General features: G+C 38.1%; 1 protein-coding gene across 1 annotated transcript in view; it reads left to right on the top strand.

Annotated features, from left to right (window-relative positions):
- The window catches only part of LOC111156746 (endothelin receptor type A), a 63937-nt gene that overhangs the window by 13809 nt on the left and 29124 nt on the right, over nucleotides 1–21004 (top strand). The window contains exon 3 of the mRNA XM_022517810.1: nucleotides 17280–17407. Within this exon, the coding sequence (XP_022373518.1) occupies nucleotides 17280–17407 (128 nt within the window). The remainder of the gene's footprint in view (nucleotides 1–17279; nucleotides 17408–21004) is intronic.

Below are 21004 nucleotides of genomic sequence, written 5' to 3'. Positions count from 1 at the left end.
TTCTCTCACTCTCTCTCTCTTTCTAAGGAAGGAAAGAGGGAAGGGAGGGAGGAAAGGAGAGGAAGAAAAACTCTTTAAGTAAGGAACTTGAGTAGTCCTAATTGTAAAAGCAACAAGTGAAGCAAATAATTATCGAACATGCTAAAAGTGTCCACAGTCATTGCCTGTCGAAGTGTGAAAGGTAATGGGCGCACATCTCTGCCAAATACTGAACACTATACTACACCCCATCCCCCATGAGCTTTCTATCTGATGAAGGAATTCTGCAGAATGTCTGTACCAAGAGAGAAAGAAAAAAATCTCTGACTGCTGTGAACTTTTAACTTAGTTCCATAAAATAAAAATGTCTCAGACACTCCAAAATTTCTCCTTTAAAATAATGTCATTTATGTCATAAACACTATTTCTCGGCATATTTTCACCATTTCCCCAAATCTGATTTTCTTATAGAAGCCAAAACCTATGAAAATTAGGGAAATGTTACATAATCTCACAGGAAGAGCCGTAATACTGTGCGAACTTTTAAAAATTTTTATTGAAATATACATCCAGGAAAATGTACATGTCAGCTCCACGAGTTTTCCACAAAATGAAGACATCTGTGTAACTAGGATCAAGAAACAGAACATTACCTGCACCCAGAAGTCCCTCAGTCCCTCACCACCCTAACTCCCAAGGCAACCACTTTCCTGACTTCTAATGGCATGAATTTGCCTGTCTTTGTATTTTATATATATGGAATCATACGATATATATTCTTCTCTGTATGGCTTCTTCTGCTCAACATTATGTTAGTGACAGTAACCCACATTGTGTTGTAGCTTACTCATTCTCATTACTGCATAGTACTTGTCTGAATAGGCCACAATTTATTTATCCACTCCACTATATGTAGGCATTTAAATAGTTTCTAATTTTGAGCTAATAAGAATAGTGCATTAATGTATATTCTCAAATGCATCTTTGTATGCACACATATGCTGAAATAAATATATACACACACATATATGACCTACCTATGGATACATTAAAATACATATATAATCCTTACATATCAATATATACCTATATATTAAATATATATTCTAATATAAACCTTGATTATAAATCTTTAATATAAATTTTGATCAGTAATTTGGAGAACTTATCAGGGCATGGTATAGTTGGGCATTGGGCAGGATTTCCTAAACAGGAATTATTTTCTGAAATGCTCCAAAGACCCGTGTGGTATATGTGTGAATTTTGTTCACTGTAATTCTTCTTTTTTTTTTTTTTAAGATTTTATTTATTTATTTGACAGAGAGAGAGCACAAGTAGGCAGAGAGGCAGGCAGAGAGAGAGGAGAAAGCAGGCTCTCTGCCGAGCAGAGACCCTGATGCGGGGCTTGATCCCAGGACCCTGAGATCATGATGTGAGCCAAAGGCAGAGGCTTAACCCACTGAGCCACCCAGGGGCCCCTACTGTAATTCTTCTTTGCCTTTCAAGCAAATCTATTAACTGCCTCCATAATGGATAATCCCCAAATCAACTCACACATTTGCTAAGTGTCTATAGAAAACACAGATCTAGGATAGTCATTACTTTGAGTGGCACGCATTCTGTTTGAGAATACAAATGCATACTATCAAGTTAGCCCAAATGCCACTGTAATTTTTTACTTTAGTGTTTTGTTGGAAGTTTTTGAGACCATCAAACACATACACATGAAAAACATTTTGAATGCTAAACACCTATTAGCCTTTTCTTTAAAAATAGAAACACTGTCATTTCTCCTTCTCCCAAATATATGCATCTAAAACAAAACTAGTCAAATTAATTTCAAGAGCTACAGAAACAAAATTAGGTTTCAGCATTTTCCATTGAGGCTATAATAAATGGTTATTTATTTTAAAATGTTGAAACACAGCATGAAATGCAGATTTAAAAACCATGATTGCAGACAGTAAATGTTATGACAGTTTAAGTTGAATTGATGAAATTTTCCACACAATCTCTCTGAGGTTAATTTTCTTAAATACATATCTTGGCTGTGTCAGTTGCTAGGTAAAACTTGGAGATTTAGTTATAATCTTGTTACCACACTGGTAAGGGAGGGTTGCTATAGAAATTTAGCAAGTTGTAGCTTATGAAGACAGTAAAATCCCTCTTAATGTCATCCACAAAATTTCCATTGCAGCATCCTGAAAAAGAAATTGTATTCAGCAAAACCACTGACTATGGGGCGCCTGGGTGGCTCAGTGGGTTAAGCCTCTGCATTTGGCTCAGGTCATGATTTCAGGGTCCTGGGATAGAGCTCCGTATCAGGCTCTCTGCTCAGCGGGGAGCCTACTTCCCTCTCTCTCTCTGCCTGCCTCTCTGCCTACTTGTGATCTCTGTCCGTCAAATAAATAAATAAAATCTTTAAAAAAACAAAACAAAATACTGACTTAATTTCAAATGGAACTTAAATGGTCTTACAATGCAGATACTACATACTCCCAGAAAGTATTCAGAAGTGTGTAAAATGTGTGAGCCCTGGATTTTGTAATCTTATGAAAATGCATTTGAACTCAGGTAATGTGTTGAAACTTTTCCTGATTTTTGTTCCAAGGAAATCGTTAGCTTCACAGTAATATTTTCTTGGCATTATGGACTGACCCTAAATTTGCCTCCAGTTCCCAGGCCACCGTAAAGGATGGGAAGTGAATCTGGAAGGTAGTAGACACTAAAAGGAAGATTCCAGTACCTCATCTGCAAGCCCTCAGTACTCACCACTTCTGCTTTTTCCTGATTCTCTGACCCAGGGGTGGGCAAAATATGACCAGTGGGCCAAACCCTACCCAATGCCTATTTTTATAAATGAATTTTTTTGGAACATAGCCATACCCAATTACTTACATAAATAGTTTTGACAGATACCATATGGTCTGCAAAGGCTAAAATATTTGCTATCTGGCCATTTACAAAAAAAAAAAAAAAATTATCAACCTCTGTGACATCTCACCAACTACCCTGCTCTTGTTTCATCCCTGCCTTTCATTCTCCTTCATTTTGTTCCATAGCAGATCAAAACTCAAAACCCGAACTTCAAAAATATTACTACATCTTCCTACCTTTGATTTTTTTTAAGTAGCTTTGGCCTTCAATCCCCCACAAAAGTAAATGGGCATAATCCTAAGAAATTGAAATATGGTTCTTTTTTTTTTTTTACAAATGGTTTGTGACTGATCTTGAATAAATCACTAGATCTCTCAAGTCGTTATTTTTAGATGAAAAAAATAATGAAGGGCCCCCCCCAATTCATGGAGTCCCATTAGGCATAATGACACATAGTAGGCTTGTTCCTAAGGTGACTACCAATATCAGTTAGAAGAACAGCTAGGGGCTGTTATCATCTCTTTGTCTTCCCCATTTAGTTATCATGCATCAGAACTTTGGCTTCATTGAGGGTCTTAGTGACCAAGTACCCATGAAGCCTATTGGACAAATCATGTATCTGTGGTCAAAACTGAAGAAGTTCTAAATTCTTTGTCATGAACTTAGAGATGTTCACTATATTGTCTTTCAAACAATGAAGAGCAGCACTAAACTAGGTGACCAGATCTTTGGGCAGCTGTTTGTGTTTCAGTTAAGGAAAAAAAAGAAGTAAAGAAGACTATTCCATCTATTTTGGGGAAATTTCATGCCAAAAAAAAACAAAAACAAAATCAAAAAACAAAAAAAGAGTACTCTCTAAAAATCTTGAAGACAAAACCTTTACATATTTGGAATTATTTTATCAGAAAATCACTGCACTTTATATTTCTTTGATAAGCCAATTAAATTACATGTTTATAAGTTAAAATAAATGACTTCTTTTTTTTTAATCTCTGTGCTATAAAATCCAAGGAATTTGAGGGCCATGGGCCAAAGGGCCATATTGCAAAGGGGAAAGTAGGGAAAGGATCAGAAATACTCTGTGTTCCTTTTTTATACACTGTGCGTGTGTGTGTGTGTGTGTGTGTGTGTGTGTACATGTAATTTTGTGGCATCAGATATTCTCTGTATATATTAACCCTTTCTTAGTTGTTGGGGGAAAGAAGGAGATGCTATGGGGTTTGGAGGAAAGAAGACAGTGTTGGGTGATGGATCCATCCCTGGAGTTCAACACTTAGACACTATGTAATTCATCAGGTACACAGAAGACAGTTCATTTATATTTAGGAAAAGAAGAAGAGATGGAAGGAGGGAGGGAAAGAGGCAGGGACCACATATTCTCAGAATGTGAGGCGTCAATATCTTTGGTTCCAATTGTGTGAACCAGAACACTGAGCTGTTTATAATCTTACAAATGGTCCAGAAGACAAAACTGGTACAGAATTAATTATATCTAATAAAATATTACTGCTTAGCCAGAAATGGCTAAATGAATGAATGGATAAATGAATATTTATTAATTTGGATATTCATTTGGATAAATGAATGAATGGAGAAGAGTAAGTGTCTTAGGACTTAATATTTGTTATCAGTCCCTTTTTAGGTTCCTTGATCCGCAAGTGCATCCCCTCATTCTGTTCAAACTATCTCTTCTCTGCTAAAGATATCCATGGCCAATGACTAATAGCTATTTTGGTAATTTTCATGTTATGTATATTTTGCTACAATTAAGAATAATTTTTGGGGGCACCTGGATGGCTCAGTGGGTTAAGCCTCTGCCTTCAGCTCAGGTCATGGTCTCAGGGTCCTGGGATCGAGCCCCGCATCGGGCTCTCTGCTCAGCGGGGAGCCTGCTTCCCCCTCTCTCTCTGCCTGCCTCTCTGCCTAGTTGTGATCTTTGTCTGTCAAATAAATAAATAAAAATCTTTAAAAAAAAATTAAAAAATAATAAAAAAAGAATAATTTTTTAAACTGGTGCATAAATGAAAATGTAGAAATATAAAACTTTAAGGAAAAAAAGGAAGAAAATCTTTGGGATCTAGGACTAGGTAAAGAGTACTTAGGCTTGATACCTGAAAGACAATCTATAAAAGAAAAAAAATTGATAAATAAAACTTCATCAAAACTTAAAACTTGTGCTCTGCAAAGAACCCTCTTAGGAGGATGAAAGAAGGCTACAGACTAGGAGAAAATATTTGTAATCAACAAATCCTACAAAGGCTAATATCTAGAATATATAGGAAACTCTCAAAACTCAACAACAAAAAACAATCCAAATAGAAAAGGGGGAAAAATATAAACAGAAATTTTGTAGAAGAGAATATACAGATGACCCGATAAACATACAAAAAGATGTCCAATGTCATCAGCCATTAGGGAAATACAAAATGGAAACCACAGTGAGATATCACTACACACCTATCAGAAAGGCTAAAATAAACATACATTGCTGGTGAGAATGAAAAATCATAGAACCACTCTAGCAAGAAGTGTGGATGTTTAATATAAAATTAAACATGCAGTTATGGTCAGATCCAGCAATTGCACTCTTGGGCGTTTATTCAAAAGTAATGAAAATTATGTTCATGCAAAAACCAATTCATGCATGTTCATAGTAGCTAATTTGTAGTAGCCAGAACCCAGAAACAACTCAGATGTTCTTCAGTGGGTGAGTGTTTAAACAACTATGGTACATCCATTTCATGCAATACTACTCAAAATTAAAAAGGAACAAGCTATTGAGATATATAATTTGGATGAACCGCAAGGGAACCATGCTGAGTGAAAAAAAAAAGCCAATCTCAAAAGATTTTATATTATATAATTCCATTTATATAACATCCTTGAAATGATAGTTATGGAGACTGAGGACAGATCAGTAGTTACTAGGAGTTAGGAATGGGGAAGGGGACGTAAAGGGAGTGTGGTTATCAAAGAACATCAAAAGGGATCCTTGTGTGAAGGGCCTGTTCCATATCTTGACTGGTGGTGGATACACACACCTACATGACCTAAAATTACATAGAACTAAATACAAACAAATGAGTAACATTGAAGGAATATGAATAATATTTCTGGATCATATTAATATAAAAAAAGATAGTACCAGTTTACAGTCCCACCAGCATTATATGACAGTTCCAATGCCTCCACATGCTCACCAACACTTATTATTATCAACTTTTTCATTATAGCCATTCTAATGATGTTTAAGAGTATCACACTGTGGTTTTAATTTCTATTTCCCTAATAGACTCATGATTTTGAATATCTTACATTTTCATGTTCTTAGCTATTTGTATATCTACTTTGGTGAAATGTCTATTTAAATCTCTCATACTTTTTAATTGTTACTTATCTTTATATTTTTTAACTGTAGGAGTTTTTTATATACTCTAGGCAGAAGTCCTTCATCAGATATGTGATTTGCAAATATTTTTCCCACCCTGGTTTTTCTTTTCATCTTAATGGTGTCTTTTGAGGAACAAAAATTTTTAATTTTGACTAAATACAATTTATCAAATTGTTCTTACATGGATCATGTTTCTGGTGTCGTATCTATGAAATCTTTGCCTAAATGAAGATCACAAAAAAATTCTCTAGCAGTTTCATAGTTTTCTCTAGCAGTTTCATAGTTTTAGCTCTCACATTTAGATGTATGATCATAATTAATTTTTATGTAGGATATGAGATAAGCACCTAAGTTCATGTTTTCTTTGCATAAGCATATCCAGTTGTTTCAACACCATTTTTTTTTTTTTAGAGATATAGAGGGAGAGAGAGCGAGCACAGGCAGACAGAATGGCAGGCAGAGGCAGAGGGAGAAGCAGGCTCCCCGCCAAGCAAGGAGCCCGATGTGGGACTCGATCCCAGGACACTGGGATCATGACCTGAGCCGAAGGCAGCTGCTTAACCAACTGAGCCACCCAGGCGTCCCTCAACACCATTTTTGAAAAGACTACTCTTTTATCATTGAATTGCCTTGGCACCTTTATCAAAACTCATTTGATGATAAATATAAGAGTTTATTTCTGGACTTTCTTTTCTGTTCCAATGACCTATGTGTCTGTTGTTATGCCACTACCATTCTGTACTGAAGTTTATAGTGAGTTTTTAAACAGATATTATAAGTCCTACTTTGTTCTTTTTTTTTTTTTTTTTCAAAATTGTTTTGTTTATTCTAGGTTCTTTACAGTTATATATAAATTTTAAGATAGGGGCACCTGGGTGGATCAGTCATTTAAGCATCTGCCTTTGGCTCAGGTGGGTCCTGGGACTGAGCCTCACATTGTTTGCTTCTCCCTCTGCCTCTGTCCCTTCTACCCCTCCCAACCACTCCCAACTTGTGCTCTCTTTCTCTCTCTCTCTCTCTCTCTCTCACTCTCGCTCTCACTCTTAAATAAATATTTTTTTTAATTTAAGATAAATTTATTCATTTCCTTGAAGTTAGATAGTAATTGTATTGACCCTTTGGATGATCGCCATCTTAACAATATTGATTCTTCCAATCCATAAACATGTATTTAAATCTTTGATTTCTCCAGTATTGTGTAGCTTTCAGTACATGCCATACATTCTTTTGTCAAATTTATTCCTAAGTATTTGACACTCTTTTAAGTGATATTGTCTCTTGATTTCATCTTTGGATTTTTGGATTTTCCATTGCTGGTATATTGAAATGCAGCTGGGATTTGTATATTGCTCTTGTGTGCTGTGACCTGCTGAACCCCTCACCATTACTCTTGCAGCAACAATTTGTTGTTGTTTTTGTTGTTGCTAGTGTGTCATGGTCAAGAATGCAGTGGCTATTAAAACAGTTTGGTGCCCCATCTTGATTCCTGCTAAGGCACCCGTGGTTTTACCCACCATTGTTTTTGTACCAGCAGGGCAAAAGGCAGTAATCTGCTAGTGTTATCTTGATCTTGCAGACCTTCGGAAAGGTTCTCAGGGATCCTTCGGAGTCACAGACAACACTTAAAAGAACCACTGATCTAGATGATCTGTAAGCACCTGTCCAAGCCTGAAACAGTTTTGAAATTCTAAGATAAGTGTTGTTTACCAAACTTGTCTTAATAACATTTGGTTAAATGGCTGATTTTCATGGCAGTTAATATTCCTTAAACCAGTACAAGTATTTCTAAGTAACTGAGTGTCTAGGAAAGGAAACTTGGCGTAACTGTGGACTAATTACAGTAGACTGCAAACTTGTATGTTTTCTATTCTGTTTCCTTAATCCTTTTGGACAGAAAGAAGGTCAAAGAGGACTAAAAGAGTCACAGATGGGAAAGATAAAAGAGAAATTGGGGGGAAAAATCATATAAAATCAAGGGAAAGACTGAGGTAAGATTAAGGGTAAATGGAGTTGATAGTAGTTTCAGAGAAACCAGTTACAGACTAGAGTTCTGATGTGAAAAAGGAATCACACAATTTATGAGCCGGCAAAGAATTTAAAGATAAGGAATGTTGGGCCAGAACTAGATTATTTGGCAGAGGAGGGAAGCAAGGCCCAAAAATTTCTGACAGGACTAGAGCTGGAAGTCAGGATTTCCAGTTTCCCCCTCAGGATGTTCCACTCTTCTCTCTTCCCATTAAATATAACTTTTATGGTTTTAATACTCTCTATACCACACATAGCACTTCCCCCAGAAGCTAGCCAGGCTTCTAAAACTTTAATAGTGAATTGTTAAAATGCACGGCATTCTTCAGCGAAGTGTCATCACATGACTGGTAATTTGGATATCTTAGGTATGTTTTTTCTATTTCACTTTATGTCTCAGCTATTGGAAAGCTTGAAGTTTTATTGTTGATTGACTTTCTGTCATTAAATACTCAAAATCACCTCAAACGTAGGTACTCTAACACGTCAGCTTCAGCATCAATTGTATTCTCCCCACCCGCCCCCCACGTCACATACGATACCATATCTTCACGTTCATACCATTTCTTGGTTGGGTCATTGTTTCTTACTACGCATAGCATAATTAATTTCCTGTGACCACGTGACATACTTTACAATGAAGAACTCCAGTTTTTAAGATTTTGTACATTAAATCATTAAATAAGCTGCATACCTTCAACTATGCCATTGGTTTTTCCCTTTTTCCTACTTATCACCAATTCTTGTTAAGTCTTTTGTAGGTACTCCCTAGATCTTTATGTGGGGATCTCTACCAGTTTGTTTTGTTTTGCTTTGTTCTGCTTTGGTTTTGCCTGCAGGTTTCTTTTAAATAAATAACAGCATGTACTACCATAGACAGTGCTGATTAAAAGAAACAATAAAATTTTTCATTAGGCTTTGGTCCTTACTGTGCGTCCAGGTCAGAGTACTTATTGTCTATAATTAACTATGTTCGCACTGTGTTACAAGAAAACGTAAGCCTCCAGTCATGACACATGTATAAAAGCTTTTCTCCATTCAGGAAAAAACAGGTTTATTTTTTTCCAACATGAATCTTCTCTCGGTTATGAATGAAATCCTAAAGTATTGACACATATCTTTGATACTGACCTGTATAATTTTGATATTGAGTCCTTCTAATGTTCCTGCTTTAAAGAAGTTTCATTCTTCTCCACCCAATGATCCTTTGGTTTTCTGCATGCAAAGCACGCAGAAGTCTCAGGTCCCCTGCTTCTAGATTGGCATCCTTACGCAAACAGAGTTATTTGAAAGAGACATTTCATTCCTAGCCTTCAGGTAACCGAGACTGTTGAGGATAATAAGCCCATATCTTTCTTCTAAGGAAGAACCTTCATGGCTTTGGAACGCTGGTTTCAGAAACTACTTTTCCTCTTTTTCTTTCCTCTCCTCCACTTGGTAGGGTTTTTTTTATTTGTTTTGTTTTGTTTTGTTTTGTTTTGTTTTAAGATTTTATTAAAGAGCGGCTGGCAGAGGGAGAAACAGGCTCCCCGCTGAGCCAGGAGCCCAATGCAGGATTCCATCCCAGGACCCTGAGATCACGACCTGAACCCAAGGGCCATTTAACCGACTGAGCCACCCAGATGTCCCCACTTGGTCATTCTAAATAGCTATGTTATTTCAAATTCTAAAAAGTTAAGACCTCAGCAAAAATGGAAACCCTGACATTTCAATATGTAAGATGGCGGGCAGTGAGGAGTAGCAACAATCCCATGTTTCCCAGGGGAGAGCAGAGTAGTGGGAGCAGAGCCTCAGGGGAACTAACACTTTAGGATCTATGTTAGGCCAGGCCCTTCTGAGTGCTTTGCCTGGATTAATTCATTTCATACCCACATCCACCGGAGGGCATAGATTCTCTTTTTATCTCTTGTCTTCTCTGAGGCACAGTTCACTTGTCCAAGTGATGCCAGGGGCCATCGCAGATTCCAGATCCTGTTCTCTCTGCCATTGTGCCAGACCACCTTCTATTTCTGTTGAGCTGCCACGGGATGTTGCTTACGGCTTTGAAGGACTGTTAGAGGTCTGTTCATCACGCAGCTAGTCATTTCCTTGAGAATGAGGTCACTTGTGCTTGGGTCTTCTACCACCCTGCGCCCGCGGTGACTGGAGGATCCTCCTTCCCGTTTTCATGGAAAAACGGGACGAACAGCAGGGACTGATAACAAACAGCTCACTTCTCCAGAGGCTTAGTTCTGCTAATCCCGCTGTTTGGATTGTCTCACCTGCTGTCTACAGGAATCCTCTGAGGTAGCTGTCACCCGGTCTTCATTTTCTAGAGGAGGGAACTGAAAAGCAGTGAGGTTAATCAGCAAGCCGGGGTCACGCAGGAACATAGCAGAGCCTTAAGTCCTAGGAGAGCTTCAGGGCTCGCTCTTAACTGCTGTGCAAAGCCACTTGCTTTAATGGAAAAAGAAGTGCTTCTGGGTCCCCCTAGGTCACTGAGGGCCCCCGGCCCCAGAATTACGAACCTTTATGGAGTTGCTGCTCTGCTCTGCATTCATCATACGCTCCAAATTTGGGGCTGATCAGGAGGCAAAAGGGGCCTGTTGAAGGAAAACCTGTGTGGATAAGTACAAGCCACGGTTTTTACTTCATTTATTTCTATGAAAACTCCGTGTGGGGCACCCGAGTGGCTCTGTCAGTTTAGTGTAGGCCCTCAGCTCAGGTCATGATCCCAGCGTCCTGAGATCGAGCCCCACATTAGGTTCTCCGCCTGCTTCTCCCTCCACCACTCCCCCACTCATGCTTTTTTCTCTCTTTCTCTCTCAAATAAATGAATAAAATCTTTAAAAAAAATCTCCGCCTCAATCCTGAAACAATTAAAACATAAAGGAAAAGCAAAATCCATTCTCAGTCCCCCACAGTGATTTATTTTATTGTATCCAATTTGAGATTTGCAACAGCCAGAGAACATGTTCACGTTAAAGGCTTGTCCTGGGCATCACAGGCATTATAATTAACTCAGTCTGTGCTATTGGAAGACGTTCTTGTTTACTACTGATTTGACTACTCAAGTTCTACATCCTGTTCTCTCTGCCATTCTCTCTGCCTCTCCCCCAGCAAGGAAGAAAACCTAAGGATCCCACTTTTTGAAACGCGTACCTGGTCCATCATCTTCAAGTCCAAGTGACACTACCAGAATTCATGTTGAGGAGAAGAGAACAATTAATTTGAGATTTTCAGCTACTATCGACTGTGCTCATAAATCCCTTGTTCCTGTCTAGGATGGGTGGAGTGACACGAAGGGAGGAAGAGAATCCCTCAGCCGCACCGGATGGGCTGGAAGGAAAATTAGCACACAAAAAAATGTGCCACTGGTTTTATTTATCCCATTATTAAGATGCCATGACAATAACAAAAGTAATGCTCAAGCAATAGCATTAAATGGCAAGAGATGACATCTGGAATAGATAAAGAGGGGTAAATTCATTTCTATTATCCTTATTTTCATTAAGTTGTGCATAAATGGTACATTTCCATTTATGATTACAAATTATAGCAATCAAAATAACTAATGTTTGTGTGGCACAGGTTCAGTTTGGAGAATTCTTTCATATGCATTGTTCTGATTGAGCCCCCAGATGGTCATCATACCGTTGTTGGAGGCATGAGAATCACCCCACTTAACAAATACAGAAATGAAACTTACATGAGTTTACCCGTCAGGTAGATCTTGATTTGGGTTTTTTTTTTTTTTAATTATTACTATGTTCCGTTAGCCACCATATAGTACATCATTCCTTTTTGATGCAGTGTTCACTGATTCATTAGTTGTGTGTAACAGGTAGATCTTGGACTTGAATCCAAGTCTTATGCGTTCACAACCTAAGTTGAATTGAGGGGGAAAAACAGCCATATTCTACAGTGCCAAGCTGGTGAGTCCTGAAACATCAGGCTATGACATTCTGTGAAGTCACCCAATATTGAACTGTACCTTTATGTACTGATGCCTTCAGGGACTACTTGGGGGAGGGAGTAGTGGAATGCAGGCCCTAAACTCGTATGAGTTTTGATTTCATATGTCTATGTCCTATTCTATTTCTGCTCCTCCTGCACTACTGTGCGGTCAGCTATCATTTTTTGTGCTCAAAGTGCTTCTAGAGCAGTGGTTCTCTGAGTATGGTTGATGGGCCAGCACTATCAGTATCCCCTGGAAACTTGTAAAGTAAGAGTGTAAAGGTGTAAAGTAAGTAAGGGTGTAAAGTAAGAGTAAGTCATTCTGTGGTGAAGATTCGGGCAGTTTGCCTATAAGGAAAGTGCGTGAGCTTGAGGGCATAAATTTCACATCAGCCAATTGGCTCATTACATTTTTGCTCACTTTCTGCTTGTTGTGTTCCAGAAAACTGACATCAACGGGTACAATGCACATTTCTGAAAGGTTCCTGCCACGTAGACATTGCTTTGTATTAAACATAGTGGTGGACAGAGATCCTGCTTTTGGATCTAGTCATTCTAAAAACAGGTCGTTTATGGGTGTACCACGTGGTAGAAGTCCTTCGGTAAATCTGTTCTGACAGGTTAAAAAATGCAGCCTGTCAATTTTGTATTGGTTTGGACAGAATCCAAATCAGCCACACACATACATAATTTCTACATTAATTTCTGCCATTCAGAGGTACTTTAGTTTTCAGGTGATGATCGGGAACTTTATATTTCAACTGTAGAAAAAATCCCGTAGGCTAGAACCAAGGAAAGTATCCTTCACTAGCATCCATACTCAGCAGGTTGCCCTCTCCTGTCTCAGTGATTGGTCTGTGGTGTCCTCTGTATCCACTTGAGAATGCAGTTAGATGTGCTTCATGTTCCAGTGTCTGCTCTGTGGTTCTTATCAGGCTGGACAGTCTCATCACAGCCCAGACTGCGAGGTCTCCAAAATTTGTGGCAGTTCCTCTTTAACCTGAAGTCTTAACTAGAACAGTGTTCTCCCACTTCCTCAAAAGACTCACTGACAGGTGCATGGTTTCTTTCAATGTAAAATATGGAAATATTACTCTGGGATACAGATAAACAACTTCTAAATAAAAAGTAAATTACAAGATGAATTTGTTTTCAAGGCAAAATTGGTACTGACTAATTTCAAAATATGAAAATGTTTTCCTGAATTAATGATTGAGGATTGTTAATTCATTCAACACCTACTATGTACTAGGGACTATGTGATGTCCTTGGAAGTTATAAATATGAGGGTTCATAATAGCGTAAGCCCTTGTATGACAAAAATAAGCTATGACTACCTGGTGCCTGATTAACCCTTTGAACCAATCCAACTTGTCAGTTTGTCACAGTGGTTTGGTTTTTCTTTCATTGAATTGATAGTGGCTTATTAACATTAACGAAATCAACTAGTTCCTTTGCTGTGGTCTAGATTTATCCTATATAGTTACTTATTTTTTCCTATCTTAGTCTGAATTCTCTCATTGATGTGCTTTTCAAAATCAAAACCTTTTAATTAGGCAATAGGACTGCTTACCAGGAAAGTACACTAGGCAAAAAAGATCATAAGAAACTGTTAAAACATATTATTTCCATATGTTCCTACTCTTTTTTAAGGGCATTTGCTTTTATGTACAAAGGAACTTTTCTGGAAGAGAACATTTAACAATTAACAGTGGTTGCCCTTGGGCAGAGAGTTTAGGGGTCTTGATCACAAGGGAGATTTGCTTTTCATTTTATGTTTTTGTACAGCTTAATTTTTGTCATTTTAAATATTGTTTTCAATTTTGAATGCTAATAAATAAGAGCAAGGATGCATTCCCAGCAAGTAGTCTTTCAGAAGTTCTAAAATATCTCTTCTAAGGAAGAGAAACATAGGTGAGCTACACTCTATGCCTCTTTGATTCCTTTATTGCTAAAACAGAGTGAACTGAGACTTGGAATGTAAAATTACTTCCACACTGGTTCCATGAGGAAAGATTAACAAGCAGAATCTACCTGATAATGGGGCCTCTTTGAGGAAGCCACCTTTAAACAGAAAAGGAAGAAGTTACTCCTGCAGTGCCCTCATTTCCCCCGGTTGCATTAGGACAATTACTATCCATACATCCTTTCAGAATGAAGTGGATATAGGTTAGAGAAGGCTGCACTGTGATTGTTTGGAAATGTCCTCCAATGATTTTTTTGTTTTTTTAAGATTTATTTACTTAGAGAGAGCTGTGGAGGGGGGAGGGAATAGAGAGAGAGAGAATCCTGAGCAGACTGCCCGCTGAGCATGGAGTCTAACTTGGAGCTCCATCCCATGACCCTGAGATCATGACCTGAGTCAAAACCAAGAGTTGGACGCTTAACCAACTGAGTAACCCAAGCATCCCATCCAGTGATTTATTTCATTTCCCTTTGTCTTTAATTTCCAAGAAGAATCGATGCTCACTCCTGGGGAAAGGAAAAATAACAGCAAAAATAACAAAACTCTATTTCAAAGAAAGACAATTCTATGATCTTTTTAAGGTGTCCACCAATTCTGTGATATCTTTCCCTTCAGTCCTTCTTCTACATATAACCCTAGTTGAAAGCTTTGCCAAGCATGAAAAAGGAAAAAAGTCAATTAAGATTGGAAGGGCCTGAAAGAGTTCATGCTCAGTTATGTTTTTCTCTGGATCATTTTTCTTACCACTTGTCATTTAGAACCTCAGAGGACTTCTTCGAAGTCCCCCTTGCTAAAGCAAGAAACATCCATTCTCTCATTATTGGATCTGTGAATTGGGAAATCCATCCACATGGATATCAGGATCCTCTGTTTCTGAAATGAACCAACCATAACAACTCAGTCACTGTAAAGCATACCCTGTAACAATTCCTACACATTTTAATTACATCTCTGTAGTCTTCAGGGGAGAATTGCACTTGCATGACAAAATATTAAACTCTCATTCTATAAAAAGTCGTTTTCAGGTTTTTCTCTCCTTATGGGGGGAAATTCATCTCAGAAATAGTGTTTTATATCTTTACTTGCATCAAGCATTAACAACCAGCAATCAGCAATGGTATAATTATTTGTTAGTTTCAGGAAAACCATCAAGAGTTCAGGGCAGTGTTCCTGTGAAAAGCCCACCAATTGTCCTTGGACAAAAGTTTATGCAAAAATTCTGAGAAGATAGTAACAAAGACTCATCAGAGTGCAGGGGAAAAAGAAAGAGATGAGAGGCAGAATTGGATTCCTCAATTCAAAATACTTTCAGAAAAGTATTCAAAAGAAAGGGAAATATACAGGCAACAAACTGAAAGTTGCTGAAGGGGAGGTAGGCCGGTAATTGCCTGATGGGCATTAAAGATGGCACTTGATGGGGCGCCTGCGGGGCTCAGTCTGTTAAGCGGCTTCCTTCCACTCAGCCTTCCATTAGGGTCATGATCCCAGGGTCCTGGGATCAAGCCCAGCATCGGGTTCCCTGCTCCACAGAAGCCTGATTCTCCCTCTCCTCCCTGCTTCTGCTCTCTCTCGCTATCTCTAGCACTATCTGTCTTGCTCAAATAAATAAATAAATAAATAAATAAATAAAATCTTTGAAAAGAAAGATGGCACTTGATGGAACGAGCACTGGGTGTTGTCAGCAGCTGATGAATCACTAAATTCTACCCCTGAAAATAATAACAGTGTAAGTTAATTAAATTGAATTTAAATTTAAAAACTTTTAAAAATGAAAGGGAAGTATGTTTGAAGACTAAAAAGAGAGGATTTCTGAGTAAGTCATACAAGGTCTTAGCCATAAAAATAGAATTTTAGAGAGCCCTCCATTACTAAATTCTCAAAATGAGGATTATGTTAATGACCACATTGACCATGAGATTAAACCTCACATAATCTTTTAGGTATGTCAGAAGAGAAATTCAAAGCTCTCCTCAGAGCTACTAAGGCAATAGGTACATTGCAAAAAAAGAAAAAAGGTGTGTCAAGTTAGTAGGACGGTTTTTCTTATTGAGTGGAATCCGTTTCAATTCTGAGTCACTAAGCAAAAATTAGAAATTAAATCAATACCATATTTACTCTTAAAAGGCATCATGTGTTCAGCAGGGTCTCCCCTTTTAAGTAGCTGAGCTAGTGTTTAAGCCCATGCTCCTGGTATAATAATACCTAATTAGATAAATACTAGCAACTCACAGGGGGTTTTATGATCTTGCTACTTGCCATGGCCACTAGAGGGTATCCATTTTTCCTTCCAACAGAGGTTTTAAATTGTCAACATTTAAGAAAGACTTTCGGGCAAATGCTACAAACAGATCACAGTAACCACATTTGTCCGTAGGATAAAGGGAGGTTTAAGCCTAAATAAAGAAAAGCCACTTAGGATACACCTGGTGAAGCAGGTCAGCCCCATCGGCACAGATCAAAAGTTAAGTTCAGAATGACTCCAAGGTGTTAAGCTTCTGACAAGTCAGCACATCCTAAACTACTTCCTTTTTCCAGGATTCTCCATCACCTCGCATTCAGAGCCCATGCTGCTTGTCAAGAGATAATATAATCCTCCGATACCGCTACTTGAAAACTAACTTTACTTATAGGTTAGTAAAAATAGATAAGAGATAACCGCCTCCCTTCTCAGTCAAGCTGTCACCCAAACCCTAACCTTTTGTTGCTCTTTGAAAAGTAGGTGGTCATTTCCATCGACATGGATGGAACTGGAGGGGATTATGCTAAGTAAAATAAGTCAAGCAGAGAAAACAACTATCATATGGTTTCACTCATGTATGGAACATAAGGAATAGCATGGAGGACATTAGGAGAAGAAAGAGAAAAATGAAGGGAGAGAAATCAGAGGGGGAGATGAACTATATGAGACCATGGACCCTGATGGAGGAAACAAACAAACTGAGGGTTTCAGAGGGGAAAGGGTGAAGGGATGAGGTCGCTGGGTGATGGGTATTGAGTAGGGCACATGTTGTGATGAGCACTGGGTGTTACACACAACTGATGAATGTAAGTGTCCACGTTTTCCGTGCCACCTCTGTTGTTTCTGACCCTGGCTTCTCCTTTCAGCTGCTGGCGGGCCGCTGGCCTTTCGATCACAATGACTTCGGCGTGTTTCTTTGCAAGCTGTTCCCCTTTTTGCAGAAGTCCTCGGTGGGGATCACCGTCCTCAATCTCTGTGCTCTCAGTGTTGACAGGTAATGGGGTTCTCTCCCTCCACTCCTGTTGGGTTTCGAAAAGCATTTTTCTCAAAAAGAAGAGAAGTCAAGGAGCCTTGAGAGTTGGTGCACAGGACAGTTGTTAATTAGTTTCAAGTGAATTAAAATATCAACAGTCTAGCCCTACTGTTTAGAATCACTTTACACATTGGCTGATCATTAGCCATCTTTCGCTCAGCAATGTGTATCTAGAGCATTTGCCAGTTATAGCCGTTTGGCACCCTATGCAGCAAAGGAGAAATGAACATATCGGATGGAAAGAACCTTGGAAAAGGACACTTTAGGACATGCAAATGCTATATTTTCCATGGTACATTTCTCATTAGAAAAAAATATATCATTCAGTTATACGTTTAATACTTGATTACTTGAGCTGAGTGGTGAATACATAATATTGTTATATTCTTCTCAAAGCATCTCTGAATGCCTGAGATGTTTCACAGTCTTTAAAAAGAGGGCAACAACAGAAGCACTCCTTGATCAGATTTTGAAAAACTCATCAAGTTTCTCTAAGTCTTTCTGGAATTCTCCTCAAACAGGGATGCCAAGACTTCTCTAAAGGAGTCCTTCTAGACGATATTTTCAGCACCTCCTAACTTTCATAGCAGTAACTATAAAGAATGAAGTTAGGAACCATATAACACATTCTATGGCATCCCTTTATACTGAATATTATCCTATGCAAATGCTCTTTAATGTCCCACTTAATTGATCTACCACAGTTTAGAAGAGGTTTCCACTTTTGCTCTCTCACACTCTGTCAATCACTCTGTCAGAGCACCTGAGTCCTACCATCATAGAAATAAAAGACTCCTTTTCTTAAAGAACATTTAAGCCTTTATAGACATTCTGTTATCTATCACCTGCAATCACTTTGGGGGACCAAATCATTATTATTAAAACATAAAAATACTCATTCTCTTAGTAGATGAAAATTATCATGGCATCCTTCTTATAAATTATGCCACGTATGCCTGTAATACCTGTGAAACACAAAGCAAAAAGTTTAGCAGTGTTCTTAAAAATAAATGTTTGCAAAAAAATGTATTGCTGAAATTACAGCACACAAAAATTCCTATAGTAGTTTAAAATGTCATGATGCTACTGCTTATGCAGTAGTAAACACGAGATCAGAGAGCATTTCTCCTTTCCTAGTCACATTCTCAGTTGTTCCCAGGAAAACCTGAGCTCTGTGTGCTTCTCTTCTGCATCATAGCAGGCATTAAGGGCCACTGTATTAACACATTTATGGCGTGTAGGTGGCCACTGTGTCACTTCCACTGGACGAAATAATTGACTGTGTTACCTGTGGCCATGTCCTAAGAAACTGAGTAAGCATTTGTAATCTGGATTTTATTCACTAATGAGTTCTCACTCTGCTGTTCCTATTCCTAGCATCCAGTAGCACTATTTCATCTTGTATCTGAAGTGGTGTAGTATCTAAAAATTAAAGCACTTAAATTTATATCTGTGACATTACTAATAAGTGTAAAATGTTTCCTGCATTTATCAAGTTGTATATTTAGAGATGTGGCTGTGTATGCTTATTACAAAATCCAATTAAATTTTTAACTACAATATAACTCTAGAATCCCTGTGGGGAAAAGAAAGAGAAAATAATCATTATAGTTTAAAAAAGAATTATGTTTCCTACATATATACTCTTCCCATATGATAGTGCTAAATGTTATAAAGCTACAGTATTGAAAAGAGTATGGCACAGGGGTACCTGTGTGGCTCACTCAGTTAAGCATCTGATTCTTGATTTTGGCTCAGGTCATGATCTTAGGGTCTTGGGATCGAGCCTGCATTGGGCTCCATGCTGGGTGTGGAGCCTGCGTAGGATTCTCTCTCTCCCTTTCCCTCTGTTCCCTCCTCCCCAATCTAAAAACAAACAAGCAAACAAAAAGACAGTGTGGCACCTACATAGGAATATACTGAGAAATAAATGGGAAAGCCGGAAACAGGTGTTACAGTGTATTAGAGTGTAATATAGACTGAAATCACTTTGAGTATAATGGGGAAAGGAAAAATAGTGCTATTTAGCCATTTGGGGAGAAAAGCACGTTAAAGTCTTATCTTTTACTATATGTCAATAATAATATTTATAATAATTACCACTTACTGAGTATAAGTACGTGCTAAGCCATGTTAAAAATACTTTACAGCAGCTCTTGTCCTTAGTCCTTATGACACCAGCTTGTGATGGTCCTGTAATCACCCTTACTTTACAGATGAGGGAGCTGAGGTCGGAAGAGATTAACCAAGGCCATTTGGTGACCAAGGCAGTAATCAACTATAAGTCGTCCACCTTGTTAACCACTACGCTCCAGCCTGTAAAAACTTATGCCATATAGAAGAAAATAGACTAATATCTTTTTGATCATTAGTAAAGGCAGACTTTTTGAACTTAAAAAGGTTGTAGAAATGCTGAATATAATTATAAAAGGATTTCAGGACATAAAACTTTAAAGCATGAAGATCAAGCATTCATAAATTTAAAAAACAAATAAAGCAAGAAGCTGGGGGAAATATTTGCAGCAAATGCCTGTTAAAAAAGCTACAACATGCTAATATTCTTGGTAATCAAGGAGGCCACACAGATAGTAATTAAAATCATAAGACCTCCATATAAAAAGAGCATGACTATAAAAATACCAAAGAAGAAACTTAAATGATTAATTAACATATGAATAATGTTCATGTAATCAAAGAGATTTCAGCTAAGAAAACACGTTTCTCAGTATCTGGTGAAGTAGAGATTTAAACAGCCCTTCAGGAAGGTAAAATCCTACAAATGCTTTTGTCTTGTGACCCAGTAATTACAATTTTAAGGATTGATTCTAAGAAAACAATCTAAAAAACTTGAACAGAGAATTCATGCACAAAAATGTGCTTTATAAAATTATTTACAGGAAATATATCAATCTTATTACCCCATGTTAGGCCGATGGAGAAGGAGGCTAAATGTAACTGACATGTGTAGGTATATGAATATAAAATTCCTTGAAGACAACATGACAAATATTAGCAGTAGTTATATCTCAGGATAGGATGATGGGTGTTTGCAATGTTGTTCTAGGAGTAGAAAAAAAATTCTGAAAGTATATTTACTTTTATTGCCTGTTACCCATTTTCCTTATTTACCCTTATGTTATTTTATACATTTTATTTATCTCAGTTATGCAGCTCATTCCTGTGACCTGTGTTCTATATCAAGGTTAATTTTCTATGGGCAGGCAGCTCTAAAGCGTAAGCAATACAGACACATAGATATGACCATGGAAGCTTCTGTATGTGGAGAAACACATGCAGGTACACAGCCCAGAGCTGCCTCTATCCCTATTAGTGCCTTTACAAAAACCATCATATTTTAGAAAATATCATTTTATTAAAAAACTAAACTTTGTCCCAAAGGCTTTAAAAACCAGGACAATAGGTTACACCTGGGTGGCTCAGTCAGGTAAGCCACTGCCTTCAGCTCAGGTCATGATCCCAGGGTCCTGGGATCAAGTCCCTCATCAGGCTCCTTGCTCAGCAGGGAGCCTGCTTCTCTCTCTGCCTCTGCCTGCCACT

The sequence above is a fragment of the Enhydra lutris genome, unplaced genomic scaffold (assembly GCF_002288905.1).
Source record: "Enhydra lutris kenyoni isolate GAN:26980312 unplaced genomic scaffold, ASM228890v2 scaffoldscaffold3, whole genome shotgun sequence".
NCBI classification, from domain to species: Eukaryota; Metazoa; Chordata; class Mammalia; order Carnivora; family Mustelidae; genus Enhydra; species Enhydra lutris.
Note: the sequence above shows the minus strand (reverse complement) of the source record. Positions and strands in the feature narration are given on the sequence as shown.